This window comes from Apostichopus japonicus, chromosome 22 (genome assembly GCF_037975245.1).
Source record: "Apostichopus japonicus isolate 1M-3 chromosome 22, ASM3797524v1, whole genome shotgun sequence".
Classification (NCBI taxonomy): Eukaryota; Metazoa; Echinodermata; class Holothuroidea; order Aspidochirotida; family Stichopodidae; genus Apostichopus; species Apostichopus japonicus.
In genome coordinates this window covers 20203702-20230613 of record NC_092582.1, presented here as the reverse complement: position 1 = coordinate 20230613, position 26912 = coordinate 20203702, and the positions used below count along the sequence as shown (strand labels likewise).

The 26912-nt window shown below is 37.9% G+C and overlaps 1 protein-coding gene and 2 long non-coding RNA genes across 4 annotated transcripts in view; 2 read left to right on the top strand and 1 right to left on the bottom strand.

Annotated features, from left to right (window-relative positions):
• The window catches only part of LOC139964125 (uncharacterized), a 60261-nt gene that overhangs the window by 5038 nt on the left and 28311 nt on the right, over positions 1–26912 (top strand). The gene's annotated exons all lie outside the window — the stretch shown is intronic.
• The window catches only part of LOC139964112 (complement factor B-like), a 32990-nt gene continuing 24129 nt past the window's right edge, over positions 18052–26912 (top strand). Inside the window, exons 1-3 of one of the 2 annotated variants that reach the window (XM_071965468.1) lie at positions 18052–18157; positions 24439–24517; positions 25661–25852. In XM_071965468.1, the coding sequence (XP_071821569.1) occupies positions 24448–24517; positions 25661–25852 (262 nt within the window). In that variant the 5' untranslated portion in view covers positions 18052–18157; positions 24439–24447. The remainder of the gene's footprint in view (positions 18158–24438; positions 24518–25660; positions 25853–26912) is intronic. The other variant, XM_071965469.1, reaches the window with a different exon arrangement.
• LOC139963831 (uncharacterized) lies at positions 20298–22375 on the bottom strand. The gene is made up of 3 exons (XR_011791772.1): positions 22160–22375; positions 21595–21793; positions 20298–21158 (listed from the first exon to the last, which is right to left on the bottom strand). It is a non-coding gene; the product is annotated as an uncharacterized lncRNA (long non-coding RNA).

Sequence of the window (26912 nt, the reverse complement as noted above, 5' to 3'; positions counted from 1 at the left end):
TTTCACGTCGATTTAATGTTGTAAAGGATCGCGATGTTCAGGACATATATGATCAGATATACTCACCGAGTTGTTTCGTTCGAACCACGTGTTAGCTGACAGGGACGTAGCCAGGGGGGGGGGGGGCAGGGGAAGCGACTGCTTCCCTTTTCAGTGTCGAAAAAATGTTAAAACTGTTGTTTTTTAGAATGGTTTTTTGTCAGTGCTCTCTTGATCTTGAATACTAGTCGGCTCCGTTAACTCGATTATAATCGTAGTAACATTCAGGCCTACTGATTCAGCTATACTTACTTAGTTTGGCAGATGCAATTTCCTAAATTAAGCCTATAGCCTATACAAGCCTACAGTTGGCCACTGCGTAATAAAATACGTATATGCTACTTAACCGCCCTCGATGGAGTGTCACGAACCATATGCACAACGACGTCGACAATGTTCGTTCTCATCCTTTCTATGATTCGTCATAAGTTGTTACACGAACAGCATGATATGAAGCTTATAGCTATAGCAATCGTACGTGTTACGCGCTTCCTATAAATAATTATTACACTGTTAATACACTGCGATAACGATATTTGTTTTTAGGCCAATGCACATCTGGCTGTCTTACAAAATATGAAAGTTTAGTTCTTAAAATGTATTAAAGTCCAGACATGGGACAATAAACAAGTATCATCCTACTGGAAAAGTTGTAAAAGAGCACTATGTTTGTCTTTCTGATATAATATCGCCGACTAAAACTGGTTGCGCTCTACTCTTATAATCATAGTAACAAACACTTCATTCCCCCCCCCCCCGTAAATGCCCCATAATGCTAACTTCTACATTAATGGAAGATTAAATATGCACTGAATCATATTATAATTATTTAAGGTTTAAGATAAGATTACAAATTAATAGTTAACATTATCGAGTTCATGGGTAGACTACACTGACTCACCATCGATACATCCTGAGGGTTTATTCTGCCCCATCAGTATGATGGTAGCTACTCCCCCTACAAATCTAATACATTTGGCGGTTTACTAACACGTTTGGACCGTTTCATTTTGACCAGGTATTTTTCAGTTGGTTTGTTGGTTTGTTGTGGTTTGTTGTGTCTGAAACTGGAATTTGTCTTTTGATTGGTCGTGCAGTTGTACTTGTAAGGGTATCTGGTTGTGGGATATAATCCTATATATACTGTTCTGCTCGGAGTGTAGAACATGTACGCAAACGTATGTGATCTCGGTGACGTTTAAAGGTGCGTCCGTCTTCCAATCTAACAATGTAAGAAATTGCATGGTCCTGCACTGAAAAAATAAACTAGTCAATATTGCCACGGACTAACGTTAAATTAGTCTGTAACGTTAGTCAATGCACACGGACTAGCAAAAATCTTCGTTTTACCGCTACTTCTTAGTCAGTTTAGACTGACTAAGGAAAATGTAATCGCAGCTTAGTCGGTGGCGACGGACTAAGGTATTTTAACCCATGGACTAAGAACGATACGGACACCCGATTTACGCCATAATCGTAGCTTAGTCGGTGTCGACGGACTAATGTATTTTAACCCACTTCGATTCACTTCAATTTGGAGACCGAGAGGCAACGGCAGCTTGCTGGACTTGGCATAGTTTCATACGATCACTCTAAGCAACTTTCAACTGTAAATCACCCAAGAAGGTCTTTAGAAGAATGGAGGTATTAACTGCCATCATCGGCCTACCGGTTATTCCTTTAACTTGAAGGTAGAATTAAAGTTAATTGTTAGGCCACTGGCACTAGTACTGTATTATGGTTAGTGTAACGCTACCGTTGTCACGCTGGCGTTTCGCAATACACAAGTGCAATGACAGTGAGTAGCCTATGGGCTTCTACTGGGTACTGCAGTGCATTCTCAACACTAAAGTGTGCATTCTAAACACCAATTAACAATGTGTTATGTGTGTATTGGGCTAGATTGAACAGTGGCACATAATCTTCTAATTTATTCCCAAACAAATGCTGGAACTATAAGTCTCAATAGTTTATTTGAAGTCTACACTCATTTGGTAAAGATTTCCTGTAATTTCCCATGTGAATCTAAATGGGTAGGCTTTGTGATATTGAATAAGCAAGGCTAGACCTTCAAACGTACAGTCACAGTAGGCTGAACAAATTATGTTGGCTAGTCAACGGTATTACCCAGGAAAAAATTTACCTCAAATTTACCGCGGTAACATACCACAATTTTACCACGGTAAAACCGTGGTAAATTTGTTGTACATTACCGCGGTGTTTTGGCCCTATGGACGCGGTAAACCGCGGTTTACCGCAGTAAATTACCACAAATTTACCATAGCTTTATTTCACTTTTACCGCAATTTACCACGCTGTTACCATACTTTTACCGCACTTTTACTACACTTTTACCACACTTTTACCCCAAATTTACCACAGTTTTACCGTTCTTTTACCCCAATTTTACCGCATATTTACCACGCTCTTCCTTAGTTTTACCTCGATTTACCATACTTTTACCATGCTTTTACCACAGTGTACCATGGTTTTACCCCAAGGTTACCATGGTTTTACCGTAGATTTACCACACTTTTACCCTAAATTTACCACAGTTTTACTGTTCTTTTACCCCAATTTTACCGTATATTTACCAGGCTTTTTCCTTAGTTTTACCACAAATTTACCATACTTTAACCACGCTTTACCGTTCTTTTACCCCAATTTTACCATGGTTTTACCGTAGATTTACTACGCTTTTACTTTAGTTTTACCTCAGTTTAGCAGGATTTTACACTAATTGTAGGACAGTTTTACCTCACACTGAGCATAATTTTGTCCTAATTTCAATCAGAATGTCCACCATAAATTTCTTTGAATTTCACCCATTAGTGTATTGTATCATAATTTGGCAATATGCCTTTACCCTTATTGTAATGGGTGTATGCCTGACATGTGAGTCCACAGTTGTAGCATGAACAGTTTTTAATTCATCAAATCCATGGAGGTTTCACACATGAGAAAGCTTTGTTGAATTTCAATAACCCTAGCTGGTATGATTCCTGACTATCTTCTTTAGACTTAACTGGTAGTCCAGATTGGACTTTTGATCTCCAATTTTCCTCAAAGACTTGGTTTAAATGAAGAAGGTACATTGTAGATACGATACATAGACTTGTCATGTCATTTAATGGACCTGAAAGAGAATACCCAAATCTGAGGACACTGATTGGTCAATTTTTGTGTGTTCAGTGTTGAGGCACAGAAGCTATGCCTTATGTGTGCAAGTTTATATAGTTCTTTTTTCATTTTAAAGGCATTTAGGTTCTCCCTCATGATGAAAAAAGAATTAAATGTTGTCTCCTCTCAAATTTAGCAGGGATTGCATGAAGGAATTCTCTATGTATATATCTACTGTTTTTTTTTAGGAAAAGAGATGCATACTATAACATATAAGAATAGCAGTTGGTCTCTCTTCTTAATTCAACTCATATCCACAGGTAATTTATATTGCCAACATTAAGATATGAGTAGAACATAAGCTGGCAAAAGGTTTGTCTTATCAGTATTGCAAAAATGTGGGACAAAATCATGCAAAAATTGCTGTAAATGTACCATCATGTTTCATAGTGTGACCCATATATGTTCTACTGTGGTAAAATCATGGTACAATTATGGTAAATTTACCATAGTATAATTGCACTGTATAGTTTTACCCTAATTTTACTGTGGTTAATCATGGCACAATTGTAGGAATTTCACCTATGTAGTTTATGTACCATATAAATTTACCCTACTTAATTACTCCAGTAATATCATGGTAAAGCTATGGTTAATTTACCGTAGTAATGTACCACACTTTTACCCTACTTTTACCACGGTAATACCATGGTAAAACTGTGGTAAATTTACCGTAGTAAATGTACCGCACTTTTACCGCGGTAATACCATGGTAAAACTGTGGTAAATTTACCGTAGTAAATGTACCGCACTTTTACCGCGGTAATACCATGGTAAAACTGTGGTAAATTTACCGCAGTAAATGTACCGCACTTTTACCCTACTTTTACCGCGGTAATACCATGGTAAAACTGCGGTAAATTTACCGCAGTAAATGTACCGCACTTTTACCATACTTTTACCGCGGTAATACCATGGTAAAACTGCGGTAAATTTACCGCAGTAAATGTACCGCACTTTTACCATACTTTTACCGCGGTAATACCATGGTAAAACTGCGGTAAATGTACCACAGTTTATTTTACCACAATTTTACCACACATTTACCCCATTTACCACACATTTACCATAGTTTACCGCGGTAAAATTAGGGTACATTTTTTGCTGGGTATATGTTGCGAGCAGTCATGATGCACGCTTCAGTTCTATTTAACCTTTTCATTTATCATTTTTTAGTATTTAATTTCCGGTCACGCCCAGGAAACAATTGCGACATTCCTTCACGGTCGACTTGTTTACTGTAAGAAGTATTAACCGTTTTTTCTCAGGAAGGCTTGATAGTCTGAAGTTATTATAACATGTGCTTTTAGTATACTGCCAAAAGAGTAAGTTGTTGTATTTGTATTGATATTTTATGTAGAAGTAACGGAAAATTTAGTATGTTTAGTTTGGTCTAATTGCACGTTTTTTTCTGTCCAATGTAGTGCAGGGTTTACTTGCGCGAATTCAAATTATTCTGTTTATGTATATGTATATGCATCGATTCGTAGATTATGATGTTTTTTTGACATTTATTTGTAATTCAAGCATATCTGTTTAGTAGCAAAGTTCAAAGGTTAAGATTAATTAGTTTTCTCTCTTTGATCCTAGATTGAATGAAACTCATTGACGTAAATAATAGATCAGATGATACAGTTTAACGCAGTTGCTAAAACTCTGGGTATTCTCTAGTCTTCGCCGGTCCATTATGTACTTTAGTACTACTAGTAAGACTAAATCAAAACGACCGAAAGACAAACTTAGTGTAACAAAGTACTGATTCTCCTCTAGCCTAGGTCTAAACAGGCTTGTTATGTGAGCAAGCAAAATAACAACTAAAAACGATTAGGCCTATAAATAAGTTGGCTCAGTGCATTTCTGTTTCTAAAATTTTATATTTTTAAAGATCTTAAAAACAAACAAAGATTTAGCCCATGTTTTATTATCTCTGTATTCTGGGCATTTGATTCTGGTTGCAATGGTGATGACACTCTCGTTCAAATTTTCAGCTTTATACAGTCTGCTTCAAACTTTGGGATTGTTTTTTGAGACTATAGTGGAAGCAAATCTCACATAACTTTGTGGTGACAACTTTATTTAATTTTTTTTCTTCAAATGATGAATACTTTGCTGTTTCTTTTTTCCAGCAGGAATTGAAAAGCCAAATATCTAAGTCAAGGGTGAGCTTTCCTGTGATGTACGACACCAGTGTGTGGAGGCAACAACAGAAGAGGAGAACTGTGTTATATATGGCTTAAAGACATGTTTTAAGATGATATATTGGTACCCTTCGCAGAACAAAAGAGTTTATCCAAGAGTTCAAAAAGCAAAGGAACAAGTACCATAGAGAAAAAAAGATGGAAGAGTGAGTTTAACTATTGTACCCAACTGTTTAATGATATTAAAGATACTTTTCATAACCTGTTTTAAAAAAAAACAGTCTAGTTTATCATTTACGTGCAAGCTTCATAAGTTTGGTCAAATTTTCACTGATCTGTAGAGCGGGAGTCCAGAGGGTTTGGTTAGCTGGGAAGGTAACCAATTGCCTGGTACATCACAATGTTCACAGTGCATTCCTGTATATGAAACCTGACGACTGGCAAACCGACTGGTGGATGTGGCTGGGAGAGCAATTTTAAAGTCACCTAATAGCTAACCTAGATCAGCTTTCATGGTCACCACATCAAGGTAAGAACAATGTGTCAGGTATGGCCCCAAGAGCAACACATGGCCATCGCCAGTAATTATTGGTGGTGGGGTACCCCTGCCAGTGATCAACAATTGACCCCTCACGACTGACCTAGGTCAGCTCATGAGGTAACCACTTGAAACCTACTGGAAAATGTTTGTTAGGACTTCAGATACAAGGGATGGGCATTGCCAGTATTTTTTATTGGTGGGGTACCCCTGCCAGTAGACCCTTAATATGCCCATCCCCTCATTGACCTAGGTGAGCTCATGATTTGACCAGTTGAAACCTACAGGAAAATGATAGGTATCACTTCATATGTAAGAATGGGCATTTCCAGTATTTTATATTGGTGGGCCACCACTGCCAGAGTCCGCCCATCCCTTACATATAGAGTCCTGCCAATCATTTTACAGTAGTTTTCAACTGGTTACCTCATGAGCTAATCTAGGTCAATGGGGGATGGGCATTTTGGGGGTCTACTGGCAGGGTTACCCCACCAATGTAAATGACTGGAAATGCCCATCCCTTACATATGAAGTGATACCTATCATTTTCCAGTAATTTTTCAACTGGTTATCTCATGAGCTGACCTAGGTCAATGAGGGAATGGGCATTTTGGGGGTCTACTGGCAGGGGTACCCCCCCCCCAATATAAATTACTGGAAATGCCCATCCCTTACATATGAAGTGATACCATTTTCCAGTAGTTTTCAACTGGTTACATCATGAGCTCATCTAGGTCAATGGGGGATGGGCATTTTGGGGGTCTACTGGCAGGGGTACCCCACCAATAAAAATTACTGGCAATGCCCATCCCTTGTATCTGAAGTCCTAACCAACATTTTCCAGTAGGTTTCAAGTGGTTACCTCATGAGCTGACCTAGGTCAGCCTTGGGGGGTCAATTATAGATCACTGGCAGGGGTACCCCACCACCAATAATTACTGGCAATGGCCATTTGTTGCTCTTGGGGCCATACCTGACACATTGTACTTACTTTGATGTGTTACCATGAAAACTGATCTAGGTTAGATATCAGGTGACTTTAAAATTGCTCTCCCAGCCACACCCACCACAGTCGGTTTGCCAGTCGTCTGGTTTCGTATACAGGAATGCACTGTGAACATTGTGATGTACAAGGCAATTGGTTACCTTCCCAGCTAACCAAACCCTCTGGGCTCCCGGTCTATTGGGATCATTATTAACATGATTAACATAATTATTAAGCTTTGAAAAATAACTTGGTGTTATGCTGTGCAAAGCTAATAATTATTTGGTAAAGCTGCTATTCCTGGCTTACAATTTGAGGGACCTAGATTTAAATGTATACCTCCCAATATGTTATAAAATTTTAATGTAAATGTATGTTTATGATAATGTGAGTTATCATGTGCTATATCTGTATCTGTGCTTACACGTATATCATATTTTCTGTTCACAGGTCAATAATGGTGCAGATTTTGGCTTCCTGAAGACAAGTGGGAGGCCATTTGTAGTTAAGAGAAACACTCTTTGTTCGTGAAGACTTAACTGGTGTCGATTTGGGGTACCACTTTAAAACGAAAGTCATGAGGAACCCTTGCCCAAGATTCAACTTTGCATTATTGTGCAGTGCTATACTTTTGCAATTCATGTTTGATCCATTAACTTGTCTTAACTTTGTTGGAATAAAATCATATTTTCAGATTTTTGTTTACAGTGATTTCTTCTCTATCTGTCGAAAGTCAGCCTTTGTAGACATCAGAAGTTTTATCAGAAATAAATACTGTCAACGTACACACTATTTGTGTGTCTTCTGCTCTCTTTTCTTTCAGTGATGCTAGTCAGTGAAACTAGTCGGGTTTAATTCTTTCAGTTATTCTAGTCAGTGCAACTAGTCAGTCGATACCGACTAAGAAAGGTTAGTCGGGAGAGACACCACCCTGACTAATGTAAAACCTGCTATAAACTAGTCGGTGGCTCATATAAATTAGCCGGTAATGACCGACTAATGTCACCAACTAATGTAACTGACTAACATACATTTACCGACTAAGAAATTGTTGATCGACTAAGCTGACGGACTAAGATGACCGACTAAGAAATCCAACTGACTAAGGAATAAATTAGTCGGTATAGCAACTGACTAAGGCTATGTTAGTCGGGAGAGGCACCAGATGGACTAACGTTATGTTAGTCGGTGAACCAATTTAAGTTTTCAGTGTGTACAAACCTTTGGTTCCAGTAGATCCATGTGGGTTTTACGTTTCCTGCACATGATTAAGTGTAATGGAGTCTGTCATGTGGCTGTGTGTATGCATGTATGTATCAGTGCAGGGGGGGGGGGGTGTTACGGTAATGGTGTAGAACCTTGGGATCCATCTAAGCATGCTCTCTAGAACAGATATCAACCATTCTGCCAGTTAAAAAATTGAATTTTCCCTTCGAAATTGAGATTTAATTTACCCTCTTCGGGCTTGAAAAGTTCGTTCGCCTGAAAATGTTGCTAATCTCATGACGTCATGTGACGTCATTTTATGAACACGATTTGGCTCTCGCTGATTCCTCCGAACACATATCATACTTACAGTACGACAAGAGTACATAAATACACAAAACAATCGATAACAAGTCGTCGCGAAATCAGATCGAAAATTTCCCGTGGAATGTCAGATTTAGAACCAAATGCGTCAACCGAAGTTCAAAGTGATAGTGGTTCTTCACCAGGCAGTAAAATAGGGCTATAATTAGAGCGCCCTTTATCATATTGGAAGCAGAGAGTGAAGGCGATGATCATGCTAATATTGAACCGAACGTTGAGGGCAGGGGCGTAGCGAGCGGGGGGTGTGGGGGGTGTCACACCCCCCAATAATTTGGTCGCTGTCGGCAAATTTAGGGTCTGTCGGCAAAAGGAGAAAAGGTGAAGAGAGCGGAAGGGGAAGAAAGAAGGAAAGCTGAATAGAGAAAAGGAGAACGGGAGCTTCTTCCGTGCCAAATTTGACTTAAAATATGCTCCAGATTGCATCTAAGGACGTTTCAAAACTAAAAATTTTCCAATGGGGAGGGGTAGACCCCCTACCCTTAGACCCCTCCCCCAATTCAGTCACCACGTCCAGATCCGTCGGCAAATCAAATTTGACTTAAAATATGCACCAGATTGCATCTAAGGAGTTTCAAAACTAAAAATTTTCCAAAGGGGAGGGGGCACCCCTCCCCTTAGACCCCTCCCCCATTTCAGTCACCACTTCCAGATCCGTCGGCAAATCAAATTCTCCACACCCCCCAACAAAAACCCCTTCGCTACCCCCTTGGTTGAGGGTGGACCTGAGGTGTTAGAACTGTATCAGATTGAGCCTGTTCAACGAACCGAAATTGAAGCTCCACAACATTTCGAAGAAGAAACCCGTTCGGAACTATTGCAAGGAACATACAACGTTTTAAGAATTTATTAACGAAGCATTTCAAAACAAAATCCAGTCCATTTTGTGCATTTGTTGTTGGAATTCGCGGAACTCCCTCAACCGTATTGTGCGTTGTGTTATGGTGAGTTACAACCCATATGTACAGTGTGTTGGGTATATATTCATACATGTATACAGTTTGGTGCGTAATACTACTATATATTAGTAGGGTTGGTTGCATACTGAGTTTGGCTCGGGGATGTAAGTTGCATTATGCAGCCATGCTAGGTAGGCATGTGTTATTTCTAAATCATTATTACAAGGCTACCACTTTGGCCTGGAGTTTTGTAAATATATTTGCTAAAACAAAAGAATGTTTCATGGAACATGGAAGGTGTAAATTCACAACAAATGTAACCATAACTGTACATTGTATCCCTGCTTGTTATTGTGGACATCATGGGCCAACATTAATACATTTTGAACTTTCATAATTTTTTTCCAGGCAGTACAGATACATAGACTTCGGTCAACAGGTTCAATGGTACTGGGGGTTCCTAGCAAGACATGTCAGGGTTGTGCTACCATCATGTGCAGTCCAAAGGATCAGAATTGAGTTTCCAGCCAATGGTCCTTACACTGTATTCAAGTTGACAGGAGAAAACTCATTGTTACGTATAGGAAGCCTTGGTTGAGAAATCCCTCCAGAAACACCTTTTCTATTCTGCGACTGTGTTGGATTATTAATCCGTCAGGGTTCCCTGAGTGTTGATATATTAAAATTCAAGACTTTTAACTAAGGATGAAATGGTTATTTTCCAAACCCAACATCAACAATGAAAGAAAAGGAATGTTTTGAAGCATTTGGACACAAGTATTGGCGTGACCGTGATTTCATATAATATGTGCATGAGGGGAACAGTCATTGACTTTTTTAGGAGCATTTACCTCCCAGACATGTTTGCTCCTTTAATCTGGAAGCCAAAATATCCATATCACCAATGATATTTGACAGAAAGTCATAATAAAGAGCAATAGAGGCAGCAGAACTCTTGAATGAATTGTCCAGAATGAATGTCTAGAAATGATATTGAATAAACTTTGTTCAATGATTTAAGACTTGAAATACGTTGTGTGAATTTTTGGCTGTGTCTTTAAAATAAATCGCTGTGAGATTTAAACACCCTTTGGAATAAAATCTATTTACTTTGACCCACCCCATTACCCCCACTCCCTCCCCCCTTAAAAAAAATGGTTTTCCTGGAATACGAATAAGAAATTACTGCTATAATTAACTGACCCAGCATATTCTAGAAATAAATTGGGGCACTGAGATTTTTCACAAGAAGATGTAACCCATCACTTTTGAAGCTAACCTCATAGCTTATTACTATACAATATGGCAATGAAGGGGGTGTTAATTTAGATGATACATCAAAATCTCTTCGTCTATTGCGACTTCAAAGTAGTAGTAACGTTAATACTAGTACTACTAGTGCTCGGCTGCGCTCCCTCCAGAGGATCGCCACTTGCCCCATTGGAGGGTTCCTGTTCCCCGATCTGGTCTTCGGAGTAGTTTTAATGGGATTACTTGACAGAAGAAGGCCTCCTTTATGTCGACCCGTTAAAGTCCATTTGTTTTATTTCATAAAAAGGGAGGGATTGTAGTATGCTCCCGTGGTGTGTTCGCTTTATATGGAGCTGCATATTGGCTAGGCCCAGTGAAATCGGAGCTGGTGTTCTGCACTAACTTGGTTATAATCGCCGTGTTTTTTTTTCGTCCTTCGGTCATCGATGAAGGATAATTGCATGGCTTATGGCATTTGTGCAGCCCCCAACAACACAACGTACCGGCATTTCTCTCGGATATTTTACAACATGTTGTAAACAAACTTGAAATTTCTAACGATATAGCGTTATATAGTGGTTGTTCTCTTAGTGTAAATGTGCGTGTATGTGTGACGGTATGATTGTCGCGCATCCGGTAGGTGTCTGGGCTTGGTTGATCAGTGTCTAGTTTATTCTAGTAGATTTATGTAGTGAAACTGAAAGTTCAGGCTGAAGATTCTTGGCTAAGTAGAAAAGTTTCGCGTAGAAATCTTTGAAACATGGATTCAATAGGCTCTCTGTCTGAAGCAAAAACCTAGTAATGTTAATAAATGTTCAATATTTGGCCCACGTTGACTTTCACTGCGAGAGGTGTATTTCTGAAACCTTTGAAATATACGGTTATCGACTATTTATCACTATACCTGATGATAAATGAACATCCTAAAGCTAGGCCTACTGAAGTGTAGCCTAATAACTTAGGTCTGCGTGGGATAGTTTTGCCGCAGACTCTCAATCTGACAGTGATATATACTATCACAGAGCTAACAAATTCTTAGCGTGTGAATACTGTTATATAGGCCAAGAATATACCTTGGACCATTCGTCACCTGTTTGGTATGGTAGCCTACAATTGTACCAATGTTAGAAGCCTAGGGCTAAGTTAAGTAAGGTCGTACTCGTAGGCAATAGTAAGGAGTATCCTGGTTGGCTTTGGCTGTTATATATTTATAGAAGTCTGTATTTATGTCGTGAACCCCATGAGTTCCATCTTGTTTTGGGGAAACAAATTATGAGACATTACAAATTCCCATACTAACCATACAATGTTTTGCGACAAACTTTGTGATGTAAATATCAACTTCTTCAATACAGCGTTGTACATTTGGTAGTGTATCAAAACGGACAGTATTTTATATACTATTATTCTGTCTAACACTTACATATATAACTTCAATAGTTGTGATACACAATAGCGGTGGCTGAATAAATATAACGTATTTAGCATGATTAAATTGCAAGTTGTCAAGCAAGCTATACAATCTAAATGATAACGTTTAGTCACAGTGATAGTAAAGCAAGAAAATCTCAAGTTGTTTTGATCAGTTATAATCACTTTTATGAATGATGTCACCACGTTACTGAAATTATAATATATATATATATATATATATATATATATATATATAATTGATACAAATCTGATTCTGGTGAATCTGATCAAACCATGAAAGACATCACAAGAATAAACCAGAGAGATTTTTGTTTTTGCTACTTTAATCTTCAAAAAAATATAAACAAATTGTGCTCTTTACATCACAAAATCAATGGTTGTGTTCTGAGAGACTTGTCCTGCCTAAAAATGCATATAGAACACTTACAGTAGCTATTATAAAAGTAAAGGGATATTCTGTAGGCAGGTATTGTCATTGTCTTAGGAAGACCTCTGCCCATGAGTTGCTTCACTCTTTCATCATTGCCGGTACTAATACATTTGTTTCAAAACTGTAGTCACGTTGAGCGATTCTGGGAGGCAGTGAATTCAAATTGCATTAAAATTAATGATACTTTTAATTTGACCAACTTTTGTTTAGGTGATTTTGATGATACGGGTAATCCTTTGAACTTTTTATTTTTGCATGCTAAAAATATATTTATACCTGTAGGTTGAACAACAAAATCCCAGATGTGCACGGATTTTATTTTAAGTTTCGCTTTCGACTTGACCTTCACTATTTTATATCTAAGCAAAACAACAATTTGTGTAACCTTAAAGACTATAATGATTTCTTTATGTAAGCCTCTTATGTAAGTCTTTTTGCTGATTCTTTTGTATTATGTGTTACGGTATTGTAAATAAATACAGTGGATAAAAATCATTGCCAGTACTTTTCTGAAAGATCGAGCTTGTTTTGACTTGTACAAATACACAAATGGGGGGAAGGGGGGGTGGAATGGAACCAGAAACCAGGCATAACCAGAACTAGCTGTTACAATAGAAATGGCCCGAACCACCATTTTGATACAATAACACTATGGCATGATTAACACAGGTCAGTCTACTGTACGTGGCTATACACAAAAAACAATAGGGCTCTTGTACTCAATGTTTTGAAGATTTGATATACAACATTTAAATTGGAAAATCCATTGGAAAAAATGTGGGCATTGTTGATTACAAAATGAATCAAACTATCATCTTTTTGGTCAAGTATCCAGCTTACATCGGATGTTTCTTTCTGGAGATTTTCCTGCAATGAAGAATATTAAAAAATGCATATTTACTGTAGCACTGTACAAGAGCATGTGGCAGAAAACAGAATGAAGGTGCTGTTACACAGTGATGGCATGAAAAGATGTTTTGAATAAGAAAGAAGAGGTTTATCAACACATTGGAACACATAATATAATACAAGATTATACATGTGTATTGCTCACATCATAATTTCTCATAGCTGATAAGGAGGAACTGGTAAGGTTTATCTTTGCAAACACGAAGTAGTGAGCCTACAAATGGTGATCTATTGTTTACTGTGTAACCTGATCCATGTAGCTTTGTGGTCACTGTAAAAGCTTTCTAAAATTCCACAAGTTACAACAACAGAGGAGATGTTGGTATAAATATGGTTTAAACATGAGTTGCAGTAAATTGTTGGAACATCAATTAGTTGTGAAAAATGCAGTGAGTCAATAAAGAAAGAGAGAAGTCTTTGTTTATCTGATATGTTTTGAATATTCAACATTGAAGTCTCCTGCCATATAGAGAATGTATTGTGGAATCCTGTTGTTGAATATTTTTAAAATAGTGTGCATCCTGTTATTTGTATGTTTTCTCCAATTTCTTTTCTTGAGAGGTGGCATTCTGTAAACAGATTGAAACGATTGATTTGCCATTCTGGATATCGGGCATATGTTTTTCAAATGATCTTACATTTTGATGTAGGTATGTTACAGCGTATTTAGTGGGATGTAAAGAAGACATGCATGTATGCGTTGCTCTAGTAGTTCTAAGTTCATTCATTTCTTTCACAGCGTATGGATCTACATTAATTTTTGACGGATCAAGGCTGCGAATGCAAAGGCCGTTCAATGATGTAACTCTACTTAAAGCAACATATTGAATGTGACATTGAGACTTAGTCCCTGACATATTTATGACTACTTCAATTAGGGTATCACCTTGGCATCTATGAACGGGTTTTGCAGCAGCTGGACGAAGTGGAAACTGTTTGCGCAAATATCTCAGCATTTGGATTTCGGCCAGTTCTAAACTGCCATGAAGCTCTTGAGATTGGAGTCCATGTTGATGGAATGACATCAGTGAGTAAATGTTTCTATGCAAACCTATAGAGTTTTCCAGAGCTCGTTCATCAAATTGTAGCCTAACAAATATGACTTTTCCTTCATGATGTTGGTCACTATATTTGACAGCACCCCAAGCTCCATAATCAATCCATCATCAACTGCCGCGCTTAAACACAATTCTAGTCTTTGTCCAATTCCAAACGACAACTCATAGAACAAACCCATTGTTTTTCGTGGGTCATTGGGAATATGTCGCAAAAGCTTTTCTTCCATTGTTTTTTAATATCTCCTGTAACAATATCTTGTGAATGAATTTTAACCTTTTCACTTTTCAAACAAGCAAACACATCTTTGTTGTGTGTATTGACCTTAGTGTTTGTTTGAAATAATTGAGTCACATTTGTTGGTAATACTTCCAAAGGGAGTTCTCTGGTCTTAAACATTATCAAGTCTTCTTTTGTGTGGTTTCCTTCTCTCAAACGATTCAGAACCATGGCAAAAGTTTTGTCATCTTTAGGTCGCATGATTTCATCCAGTTCAAATGCTGTGAAGTTGTCTTTCCATAGGTTGGTGGCTAAAGGGCCATAATCAATGCTCAAATCATTAAATATCCAGCCATCAAATACTGGCCTCAGTTGAAACAGATCACCAACACAATGATGCTAACACCTCCAAACACTGTTGTGCTACCCATTATTCATTATCACTACAGATACTTAATCGATAAAAAACACTTTCAAACTGTGGTATTTGACTTGCATAGAGTTGAATCTGTCAGAAGCTAAGGCTTTATAGTAAAAACCCTGGCTAGCTGGTATTCCTAGAGCACTGTGCATTGTGTTACCTTTAATACCATAAGCTACCTTACCAGTTGGGGCCATCAAAGTATGTGCGTGGCATCAGGGTTATTACCAGGCACAGTTGAGAAGCATCTCAAGAGTGTATTATAGAGGGCTTTGAATACTTGTGATATAACATACACCTGCACCTCCAGTCAAAAATGTGGCAATTGGTTTTTTGTTTGTCTTAAACCAGTGAATTAGAAATGCCCTTTTCGCTTTACATTGAGACTGTTAACAATAGAATGATAGTCAGAATCGGGTAGGCGGGGTTGCAGTAATTTCTCTGTCTTTGGTGTATTTACAGATACACCAATGTCCTGACCGATATCATATAACTCTTGTGGCTGAAGTGGTCTTTCTTGATCTGCCTTTTCCAGTTTGTCTCTTTCTATCTGTTCTATATGTTCATTATTTGGTGCAGCAGTTTGGTTAGTACATTCATCTTCATTATCTAAAGACTATATTGCAACATCAATAACATCACTGTTTTGATTGTATTTTTTCCCCCTCTTCCTTGATGGTTGCTTCTAAGGAGTGGTAGTTGTCATGGTATGTTTTAAATAAGCCTATGAGCTCTGCCTCCTTTCGCCAAGTCAGAAACAGCATCATTTGCTCTCTGCAGTAATTTTCAACATCATTGCCTTTATGGAAGTGCACATACCTACTGATTGTTTGGTTATTTCTCCTTTTGAAAACTAACGTCCCATTGTGTAGCATTTTATGTTTGCATCATGTTTCATCTTGAATTTCCTCAGCGGATCTTTTTTTGTCTGTGGAAATATCAAACCACGCTGCAAGGTCAGCTAAACAGTAACTTTTTAGTACTTTAGGCCGGGCCCCATACGTTCAATATTTGTTGAACTATGTTGTAATTGTTGAATGTAATACAATGGTTTTAGCAATATCGTGCGATCTTCTAAAGGCAATGTGTTGATAAATACGAACTGTCTTGAAGCTTTCCTGAGAGACACTTGAAGAACCAAATGAATAATCTCTCGAGCACTGATTTCAACATGGTTTAGGAACTTGTTTCCTATGTGTCTCACACATTGCTTGATATCAAGGTTACTTTCGCTTGCTTCTTTTGTAGCATATTGTATTAAATTGCTCATTCCTCTCTGACCCTTGCTGATGTAAGAGACAATGTACATAGCACAAGAATACGAATCTAGAACATATTGGATGTCCATCTTAGCTTTCCATATTTCTGGAAAGCCAAACTTACAAACACCCTGTCTTTTCTTTGTACATGTTTTTGCATGACTGTGTGATTGCAAGTTAACTGAATAATTGACAGTTGGTGGTGGTTTCTTGCATGTCACATACTTGTTAATGAACTGTTCTACTTGAGAGTTTGTTGCATCATCATACACTGGGGCATCTCTGATCCATGCTAGCATGTGAATGTGAGGAGAACCTCTTTGCTGAAATTCTACTCTGTAGAAGTGATCAATCATCTCACCAATTAGATGCTATGAGCTCTGCAATACATCATTGATAAATCTACGTACCATGTCACCAAAGTGTCTTGCACATGTAACTGGGTCACTCTGAATGACATCTGACTTGACTTGCCTTGCCATGTAATATTGATTGCGAGCTCTATATATGTCACATTTTGGATTTCTTATTGGACATCTCATTTACTTTTGATTTGTAATCCTCTATAATAAGTTGGCTTATAGAGCACTATGTTTAAAATTGGTCTGCAAAAAAATTGATAAAGTATTCAAAATTATTTTTCTGGAAGCTCTGACCCTCCAAATTATTCACAGACATACGAAATAGTGTTGACTTATATCCAGATAAAGTACCACAGTGAGGGAACATAGAATTGCTTTGACGTGTATGAATTCGTAGCCGAGCTCGGGATGGCCATATTTTATGCTTTATTCTTAATAATAATGAGAACATTTTTCTCTAAGTTCCGAAAGGTGTCACAGTTGGCAACGCCTGACCCAGTTTCGTTTGTCAGAGAAGACACCACACGATCTCGGTAACGTTGCATGCACTTTCGTGGAGTTCTCGTTGAGCCTGCATGTACTTTCGTGGAGTTCTCGGTTAGCCTGCATTTACTTTCGTGGAGTTCTCGGTTAGCTGCGTGTACTTTCGTGGAATTCTCGATTAGCCTGCATGTACTTTGGTGGAATTCTCGATTAGCCTGCATGTACTTTCTTGGAGTTTTTTGGTTAGCCTGCATGTACTTTCGTGGAGTTCTCGTTAAGCCTGCATGTACTTTCGTGGAGTTCTCGATTAGCCTGCATGTATTTTCGTGGAGTTCTCGGTTAGCCTGCATGTACTTTCGTGGAGTTCTCGTTTAGCCTGCATGTACTTTCGTGCAGTTCTCGATTAGCCTGCATGTATTTTCGTGGAGTTCTCGTTTAGCTTGCATATACTTTCGTGCAGTTCTCGTTTAGCCTGCATGTATTTTCGTGGAGTTCTCGTTTAGCCTGTATGTACTTTCGTGGAGTTCTCGATTAGCCTGCATGTACTTTCGAATTATATCAGTGCTTACACTGGTACCATTGTTATGATTTAATCTATTACGTTCTGTAAGTCTTTTAAAGAAAGTGTAGTTCGATTTGTTTCCGTGAAGCCGATACGTACTCTCTCGCGAAGGTGAAATCTTGAATAACTATAAAATATTTAAATAAGGCATCATTTCAACACAGCACTAATTCTCATCCTCTGTTCCTTGCCGCATAAGTACGGTGCAGTCTACCTACCATTGAAAGAGTGTCTACGAAATGGGATTCTCCTAAACACGTTGCGAAATGTCATGTACTTCCGCTGTTTCCCTGTGGTTTAACTCTATGTAAACGTTAAAGCCATATCAGTGCTTAACAGCAGCTTATCAACAACAGAGAAACCGTACAAGATTAAACTTTCAACGAGACCTAAAAGGGACAAACTGTAAGTATAAACCTTTTATTTTGTGATATTCGAAATCGAAAATCCTATGATACTGTTAGTAAACAAGAACATCCAATGAGTACTTTTTAAGTTTTTTATATTCAGTGATGTGTTTGCAGACACACCCTATAAACCAGTCCGTCCGCGTGAAACACCACTCTTTTTGACTATGGAGATACTCTTACCGACCTTGCAAAATTGTGAGGGAACCGAGAATTGCAAAGTCAAAAATGAATAAAACTGGAATCGCCAAGTCGGTAAGTACTGTTACGGTTAGATTCGTCCAGCACGGCAAAATACAGAGACGCTGTACTAAAACCGAAGACTTCATTATTTGGTCAGCGACGGTCATTCGGTTGCTATTACTAAAATCGTAGGGTCTGCATTGTTTGTCAATGTAAAAAATATTTAACAAGTTAAATTAAATTAACAAAAGAACATTACAATTATACTTGGTACTATTAATAGTAAATGTTGATAATATTATGTAGTTGTCTTTAAATGTTAAAATATGTTGTGTTTGATACAAATATTGTTAATTCTTTGTAAAATAGCCCATGTACCTGAACCATTTAGGTTAATACCATTATGTTGATAGGGATAACGTATAAGTTGGCTCTAAATAAAAACAAGAATGAAAATATATCTATAACGAAAATAACTACTTGTATAGCAGATGACGTATTAGGAACACAGGTTATTTTGACTTTTTTTCCTGAAATAAAGTTCTCATTCGACAACTCAAAAAAGTGTTTATTACATGTCAACCTCACACATTTCGAGTAGAACCCATGTGATAAATCTTACACGGTTCAGCTACAGAGCCGTATGTAGAGAGAGCTTGGTCAACTGCGTAACGATTACTGATTGGTCAAGAACTTTCAGCGCTCACTGGCCACCTTTTTATACGGCTGTGTACAGGTAGGACCAATACCGCCGGCTTACTTTCGAGAAAATTTTATACTGTAGATTTAATTGCCTTTCGTCAAGAACAAACAAATTTCTCTCTACAAACATTATAAATGAACTTCAGCAGCCGTTCTATTGTGATACGACATACATTATACCCATTTTGTTGACTCTAAAGTACTATATACAGTTTATATTCATGCCTGTATCGTCAGAAGATTTTGGGAGGGGATGTGGGGTGGCAGTAATTTGGAATATGTCCACCCTTGGTATGGGTCGATGGAAAAAAAAATAAAGATAGGGGGCTACGTTCTTGCACCTCAACTTGAAGTTGCCATTTTTTTACGATTTTGTGTGCAAATGTTATAATACTTGTAATGAAGAAACTGAGCCATTTGGAAAAAGGGGGAGGAGGGGAGAAATTCCCTGTCATCCAGTGGCCACGTATATATATATATATATATATATATATATATATATATATATATATATATATATATATATCTATATCTATATATCTATTTATCTATATCTATATATATATATATATATATATATATATATATATAAATATATATATATATATATATATATATATATATATATATATATATATATATATGGAGGCTGAAAGTTTTTTCACTGTTCTTGATTTTCCAACTCATTACGATTTTCATTTGTATATATGAAAATCGTAATGAGTTGGAAAATCAAGAACAGTGAAAAAACTTTCAGCCTCCACCGGAACCCGAACCCGGGCCCCCGCCCTGTGCGCGGACACCCTAACCAAATAGGCCATGCATGGACGCTGATTGTATGTCCAGAGGTTCTAAACCGGTAAGGAAGGTCGTGATATCACTGCAGGCGTTTGTCACCTGTATCGAACAATACTAGTTCTGTTTTTGGTGACATATTTTGCCTTACTCTAGATCTCAAACATAATGCCAACCAACTCGAAAATCATTTGTGATTCCTATAGCCGGATCTCGAAAGAGATACTTCGAACAAACTTTATGTATATATATCGCGTTGCTTAGCACCATGGGTAATCTAGAGATCATTGCAGTACATCATTACTTCCATTTTAAACACCGGGGTTTCCGTTTTCCAATTTCGTGATTGTTTCTTCCGATAAGGGGTTTTTGCAGGAGAATACCCATTTCTGTTCGAATTCCTTTTTATTTGAGTCTTTTGAGTTCGTTTCATGCGGAGCGGATATAGTTAATGTATTGATAGGTGTCTGTAAAGTCGTTAAGGTAGCATACGCCCATTAAAAGCCCCATTGACTTACACACTAAATCACAAAAGTAATGTGGTCTCTAAGTCTAGATAGAAGTTTTCACTAGCTTAACGCTACCCATCACCGGATAGCTGACAAGTTGGCCTTTCATGGCACTATCAATTTTCCGTACCATGACCGTGAAAATTTTTTGCTATCCGAGCCGGAAGTTTTCGTCACTTGTAAACAAACCTCTTCACTCAGTGGTAAACAAATTTCCTACGCTGCTCCTGGGAAGCCTAAAGGGGTCTAAAATTGCCTCAATTGACCCAATTTTTTCACCACATGTACTTCCATTCATGCTCTTCAACATGAAAGCCACAAAAAACTAGATTATCATTGATAACAGGTCACAAAAGATGTTCTCCTGCTGCTTTTTGGCACTTTTCCTGAAGGAGAACAATCGAGCGGATTGATATAGACTCTAATAGGAGTATGCCACCTTAAGTGAGAGTTGAATTTTTTTTTTTTTCCAAAATGATACTTTTCATAGTCGTCACAATATAAACCACAACAGAATTATATGCAATTTTCATTTTAGGTCCATAAAGATGTATTTTCAGAGATTTCAGTATGCACGGTGCAGTGTGTAAATACACATATGAGCAATACTGTGTAAGCAGTAACCAGGTCTATGTCTGCAACAACACTTCCAGTCACCAATTTTGATAAGCTTGACCAATTTGGGTGCATCTATGATTCGTGCAGGTATTATTGGTATCCCTGATCACAATCCACTTGGTCTGGCTTGCCCTACCTGCAGAAACATCATCCATAGAAGGGTTAGCGGTGAGGGCTTTTTCGTCTCTGGCTCTGAAAAGTGATGAAAACTACTTTTGTTTAGCTCAGCAGATTCCTCACAAACTGACCCACAGGACATACCCCAATGTATTCCTGAACTGTTTGGAACATGTTAAACTGATATTGCATGTCACTCCAGTGCAACTGTTAAGTTACTAAGAATAAAAGAAGAGAATTGAAGGTGTTCTTTGCCAAAACTGGATCATCGGGATTTGTAAACAACAGCCTCACTGTAACAGTATTACAGCAGTCAAAAGGAAAGCTTACTGGAATGCTATCTAGATACACTGTTCACCTCAATAGCATATCCAGTCCATTTAAAGGATTGTGCATAGGTTGTTACAATGTATTAAAGACAGTTATAAGAGAAGAGAGGTGGATAGGGGGCATATTTCATGATAAAACATTCAAATTTGTTGCTCGGCAGAGAACAACGACGTCAAATTACCTTATTCTCCATTGGTGGCAAGCACTGGTTCCTATAGTTACTACAGTAGATCTCCCATGGAAGCATCAGGATATCTCTTTCTGCTGTCAGAGTTGTTTGGGATTTGTTGTTACCTCATCTAACCAGTTGAGTCCATTGATACCACACCCATTCAAAGTATATCGCTGTGCATGCTGAGGACTTAGCACATCAACTTTCTCTGAAATTGACAAAACAACAGAAAACTAATGAGAAGTGAATAGGCTCAAAAACCCCATGATGCACATTGGCAGAAGCAGAATATGCATACCTTTGTGAATTATTTGCTAAATAAGACTCAAAACATTCTCTGTGCAAGGTATTAGCCCTCAGCAGCCACTCCACTTAGGATACAGACCTCATACAACATTGTGCTACAGCTGGTGTAGACTTGGTCTAGGATACTAACGTAGCGCCATTATGAACCTGAGGCCTAGGCCTAAGCTAACAACATTAGGGGTATTTCATGCATTGAAACTGAGTTTTTGTCCTTAGTTAAACACCAGGTACTTCCAGCTTTAGCAAAAATAACCTAAAGTATGATTACCATGTAATTTAGGTGCCCACAGATGTCAAATTTCACTGAACTTAGTCGTTCACGTCACACACACTGCAGGCTTTTTGGTCTGATTCTGAAGGATTTTGAATTTCGTGCATTTGGCACCTACTTAGCAGATTCAAGGCAGGAATCATACTACGGAAGCTTTGGTAGGTCAAGGCTTAATGACCCAATAGTTTATTGGGGAGGAAAACTGGTTAGAAATGCCCAGAAGGCTGTTCTAGTCTAATGTATGGACACGCACATGCTCTTTGTGGTACTTTAAGGCTGTAATACTAATTTATGCGTAAAAATCACCCAAGCGTGAAATTTTCTGACGTTTGCTTGAAAACCATTTTTACACACCATAGCAACTACTTTGATCCAAAATTGGGACTTCTAGCACTTAAAATGAAAAATTTGGCATTTTTGCTTAAGGTAGCATACGCCCAATAAAAGCCCCATTGACTTACACACTAAATCACAAAAGTAATGTGGTCTCTAAGTCTAGATAGAAGTTTTCACTAGCTTAACGCTACCCATCACCGGATAGCTGACAAGTTGGCCTTTCATGGCACTATCAATTTTCCGTACCATGACCGTGAAAATTTTTTGCTATCCGAGCCGGAAGTTTTCGTCACTTGTAAACAAACCTCTTCACTCAGTGGTAAACAAATTTCCTACGCTGCTCCTGGGAAGCCTAAAGGGGTCTAAAATTGCCTCAATTGACCCAATTTTTTCACCACATGTACTTCCATTCATGCTCTTCAACATGAAAGCCACAAAAAACTAGATTATCATTGATAACAGGTCACAAAAGATGTTCTCCTGCTGCTTTTTGGCACTTTTCCTGAAGGAGAACAATCGAGCGGATTGATATAGACTCTAATAGGAGTATGCCACCTTAATCGATCTGCTTACGGAAATGGCTGATAACTCTGCAAGGTCACGGATCAAGTTTTCTGAACTATAATGCAAGGTATGGTCGAAATCGTTAATATATATATATATATATATATATATATATATATATATATATATATATATATATATATATATATATATATATATATATATATATATATATATATATAATTAGGACGGAATCGGATTAAAATAATCCGACACGGATCAAAATAATCCGATTTTCCAAAACTTCCGCTAAATCCATCAGAAGTCACTTTGACTTCATAACCATGCCGACACTCCTCTCTATAAAATAGGAACAAGGGAACATAATGCTACACATGATCTTAGTTAATAGGCCGCTCGCAACGTATATGCACGATCGCTGATATGATGACCGTGCGTTTGTCTTGTTTTTCACGGATTTTGTTAGAAAAACAATAAATGTAGAGAGCTCCTGAGATTTAACCGATTGGTTTTAAGATACAGATTCAACAGTGTATCAGTCTGATGTTAAAGTACTGTTCATAAATATATTTACTACATCTATCAGTTTCAATGTTCCTATAACAGTGCCCAATAGTTTAACTAAGTAACTTAGAATATTGAGGCACAGTCCCCTACACGGCCCACCTTCTCAGCCTCCCCCTCCTTACTACCCAGTAGGTTCCCTTTTTGGCATGTGAAACAAACAATGATAACACAAACCTTACAATTCATTTACGCCTAAAATTCTCCATGAGGCTGCCACTCAGCGTGTATAGTCTATGGCTACCATCTGAATACCTTAGCGTACTGTTATATCTTCATTAACCTATGTGAAAGGAAATGAATAAAGCAGAGATTATTAAGTAACGTAAAGTCCTATTTTTCTAGAAAGTAAAATACCGAATAAAACTTACCCTCTTTTTTAAGTGAAAATTTCTGAAACATGAGGCCTCAAAATAAATAATGCTTAGATGCAACTTACAAGGCCTGGGAAGTGCCACTTCCGGCAGTCTGGGAGGCATTTTTGACAACAATTTACTGGCGACGCTAAGATGGTGGCGCTTCGCTTAAATAGTGTCATGATGGTCCCTTTTCGAAACGGCCCACCCACTAACAATTTTAGTAGCATCGGATGTTTTCACCCAATCAATATCTTGAAAACCAGAATAGCTACGTAGAAACATTTCCAGCACTCATTCTTTTCTTGAGCTATGACATATCAAAATTCTGCCTTTTACGTTACGTTACCATTTCAGAACATTTTATATATGGCCATGTTGTTACCAGCAACAATAAGTACGGCTTTTGTAACCATCAATACTCTCTGTGTAATGTCGTTACGGCTACCCAAGCCTCCGATAATAACTGTATTTATAATTCGTGTTTTTCGACAGTTATATCTCATGTCGGGAACAAAGGCCAAGCGGTGGATCATACTGGTGTTGGTTGCATTCAGCTGTCTTATGCAAAGTGGTAGATACAACCTATACGAATGACTTGTTGCTTTATTTTGTTTTGTTAATACCTCATAATTGAAATAAAAAGAAAATATTGACAAATGTCTTAAACGGGAATAAACGTGACCATAAAAAGGAAGATGTAATTATATCACATAATACCGGAAACATTGATACTGGAAACATTGATACTGGAAATGTTAACACTGGAAATAATCATCTTAACACCTATTAGCTTACTTGATGTATTGTAATAATATTACATCGACACTGGAAATAATCAAGTCCTTATTGGATTTTTCAATAAATCAATCCCGGGACTATCCATGCCTTCAGTAGAAAATGTGATGTCATCAATGTGGGGATGGGAACTAAATATGGACCTTAAATATCCTCTGGATTTTTGATACAGTTTTTAGTAATTCTCGATAAGAATATTAACGGTACGCATGTTATATCTGAAAGATTTCTGCACAAGTTTGTGACGGAGTGTGAAAGTCATACCGATCATCAAATGTGAATATTTGGAATGCTATGAGCTTTAAAGATCCTCCGATCATGAAAGAGGGGAACATATTCCCAGCATCCTGGTGGTAGTTCCATCCAATTTTTAGATGGCGTTCTCAAGATCTCTCAAGATATTTAAAATTGGATCGGTTAGGTTTCTAACATGCAAATATTCCTCTGCACTCTCCTCTTATGGCTCAAATTAAACCATGTAAAGCTGCTCTAACACACAATGCTCTTATTATTCAGAGGATTTACTCTGTCGGAAAGTTTTGATGGAATTTAATTTGTGGCCTTTCGCTTCCAACATCCAGTCCAACATCCCCCCCCCCCCCCCCTCACGATGGATTGCATCCTCTTCCGCTTCTGCTTCTTCCCTGAACACCAGCAAGTACATCGTGTATTGTAATAGTTAATATCCTCAATGTGTGTTTTCCAATGATGCATTTCACAATATAATAGTACCATACACGTACAATTATAAAGGCAAACTATGCTATAAGTGCTGGAAGTTAATCACTTGGATATTTCCAGCCTATCTGATCCCGACTTGTTCGGATAGTACAGACTTTCAATTCTCGAGACATTTGCTTAAAGTAGATGGTTATATTGTTCATGACTACACTTTTAATTAGCGTCCTTTCTCATTCAGCTAACTCTCAGTGCACACAACCAGAAGATCCGCCAAATGGCGAGATTTTATCTCGCAACAGCGATCCTACCCACACTTACAGACGTGGTTACAGAATGAGAGTAACATGTGATCCGTCATTCCGGATGCGACCAGAATCAGCCAGATTGACATGTGATGGAGACAGTTGGGAACCAACAATCGAATGTGTCCGTAAGTACTGTTCACTAGGTAGTACAATAAAACAATACTAATGCACGTTTTCGATTTCAACCCTTACGTTGTACGTGTCCACGCACGGATCCAAAACACAGAGGAATCTATATGTCGACTTAATAGCCGTAGATGTGTATGGCGGGCCGTCAGTCTCAAATTGTGGGGAATCGACATATACCGATTTAAATCGACATATACCAATTTCCTTCGACTTATACCAGTATCTAGCAGCTTAAATTGTCTTCTACCGATTACATGTATTGACAAATCATCAATTTAAACTGGTAGATGTCGATTTAAATTGACTTATACCAGTTTAATTCGACATATTATCGATTTAAATCGACATATTCCAATATAAATCGATGATATGTAAAATAAATCGGTATATGTCAATTTCAAATGACATTTACCAGCTTAAAGCGATGATATGTAAAACCAAATCGGTAGAAGTCAATTTTCTTGGACTTATACCAGTTTCTATCAGCCTAAATTGACTTTTACCAATTTACATCGACATATCATCGATTTAGCTCATTAACAAATTCCAAATCCCGATTTCGGTGATGATTGACAAGTGAAAATACATCACGTGAAGTCTCCTGACAAAGCGGACGAATAATTAATGGTTTCAAAATTACCACGCTAGCAAGAGTGCCCATCATGATTATGTCCATGGTAATTATGGACAATTACTTGCAAAAAGATTTCGGTGTAATAATAAGAGTAAAAACTGATATGTCAATGAGGTGAAAATCTCTCAATGCAAACTGGGCTAGTATAGTCAAGCACATGGGGCTATAGTATATGGATACTTTTAGCCAAATACATATAGGCCTACAGTATGTACACAGTTGCAACTACCTACTCCAGTTACTCCATAAACAAAGTTGATGCTGTGCTGCGGTGATACCTATTGTAAGGTTCTCTTATACTATAGCTATATACATATTCAGTGGAATTAAACAATTACAGTATTTAAGCTCAAATCATACATTCCACTGTGCTCTTGTTTATCTTCAATTATTCGCCCGCCTTGTCAGGTGACTTCACGTGA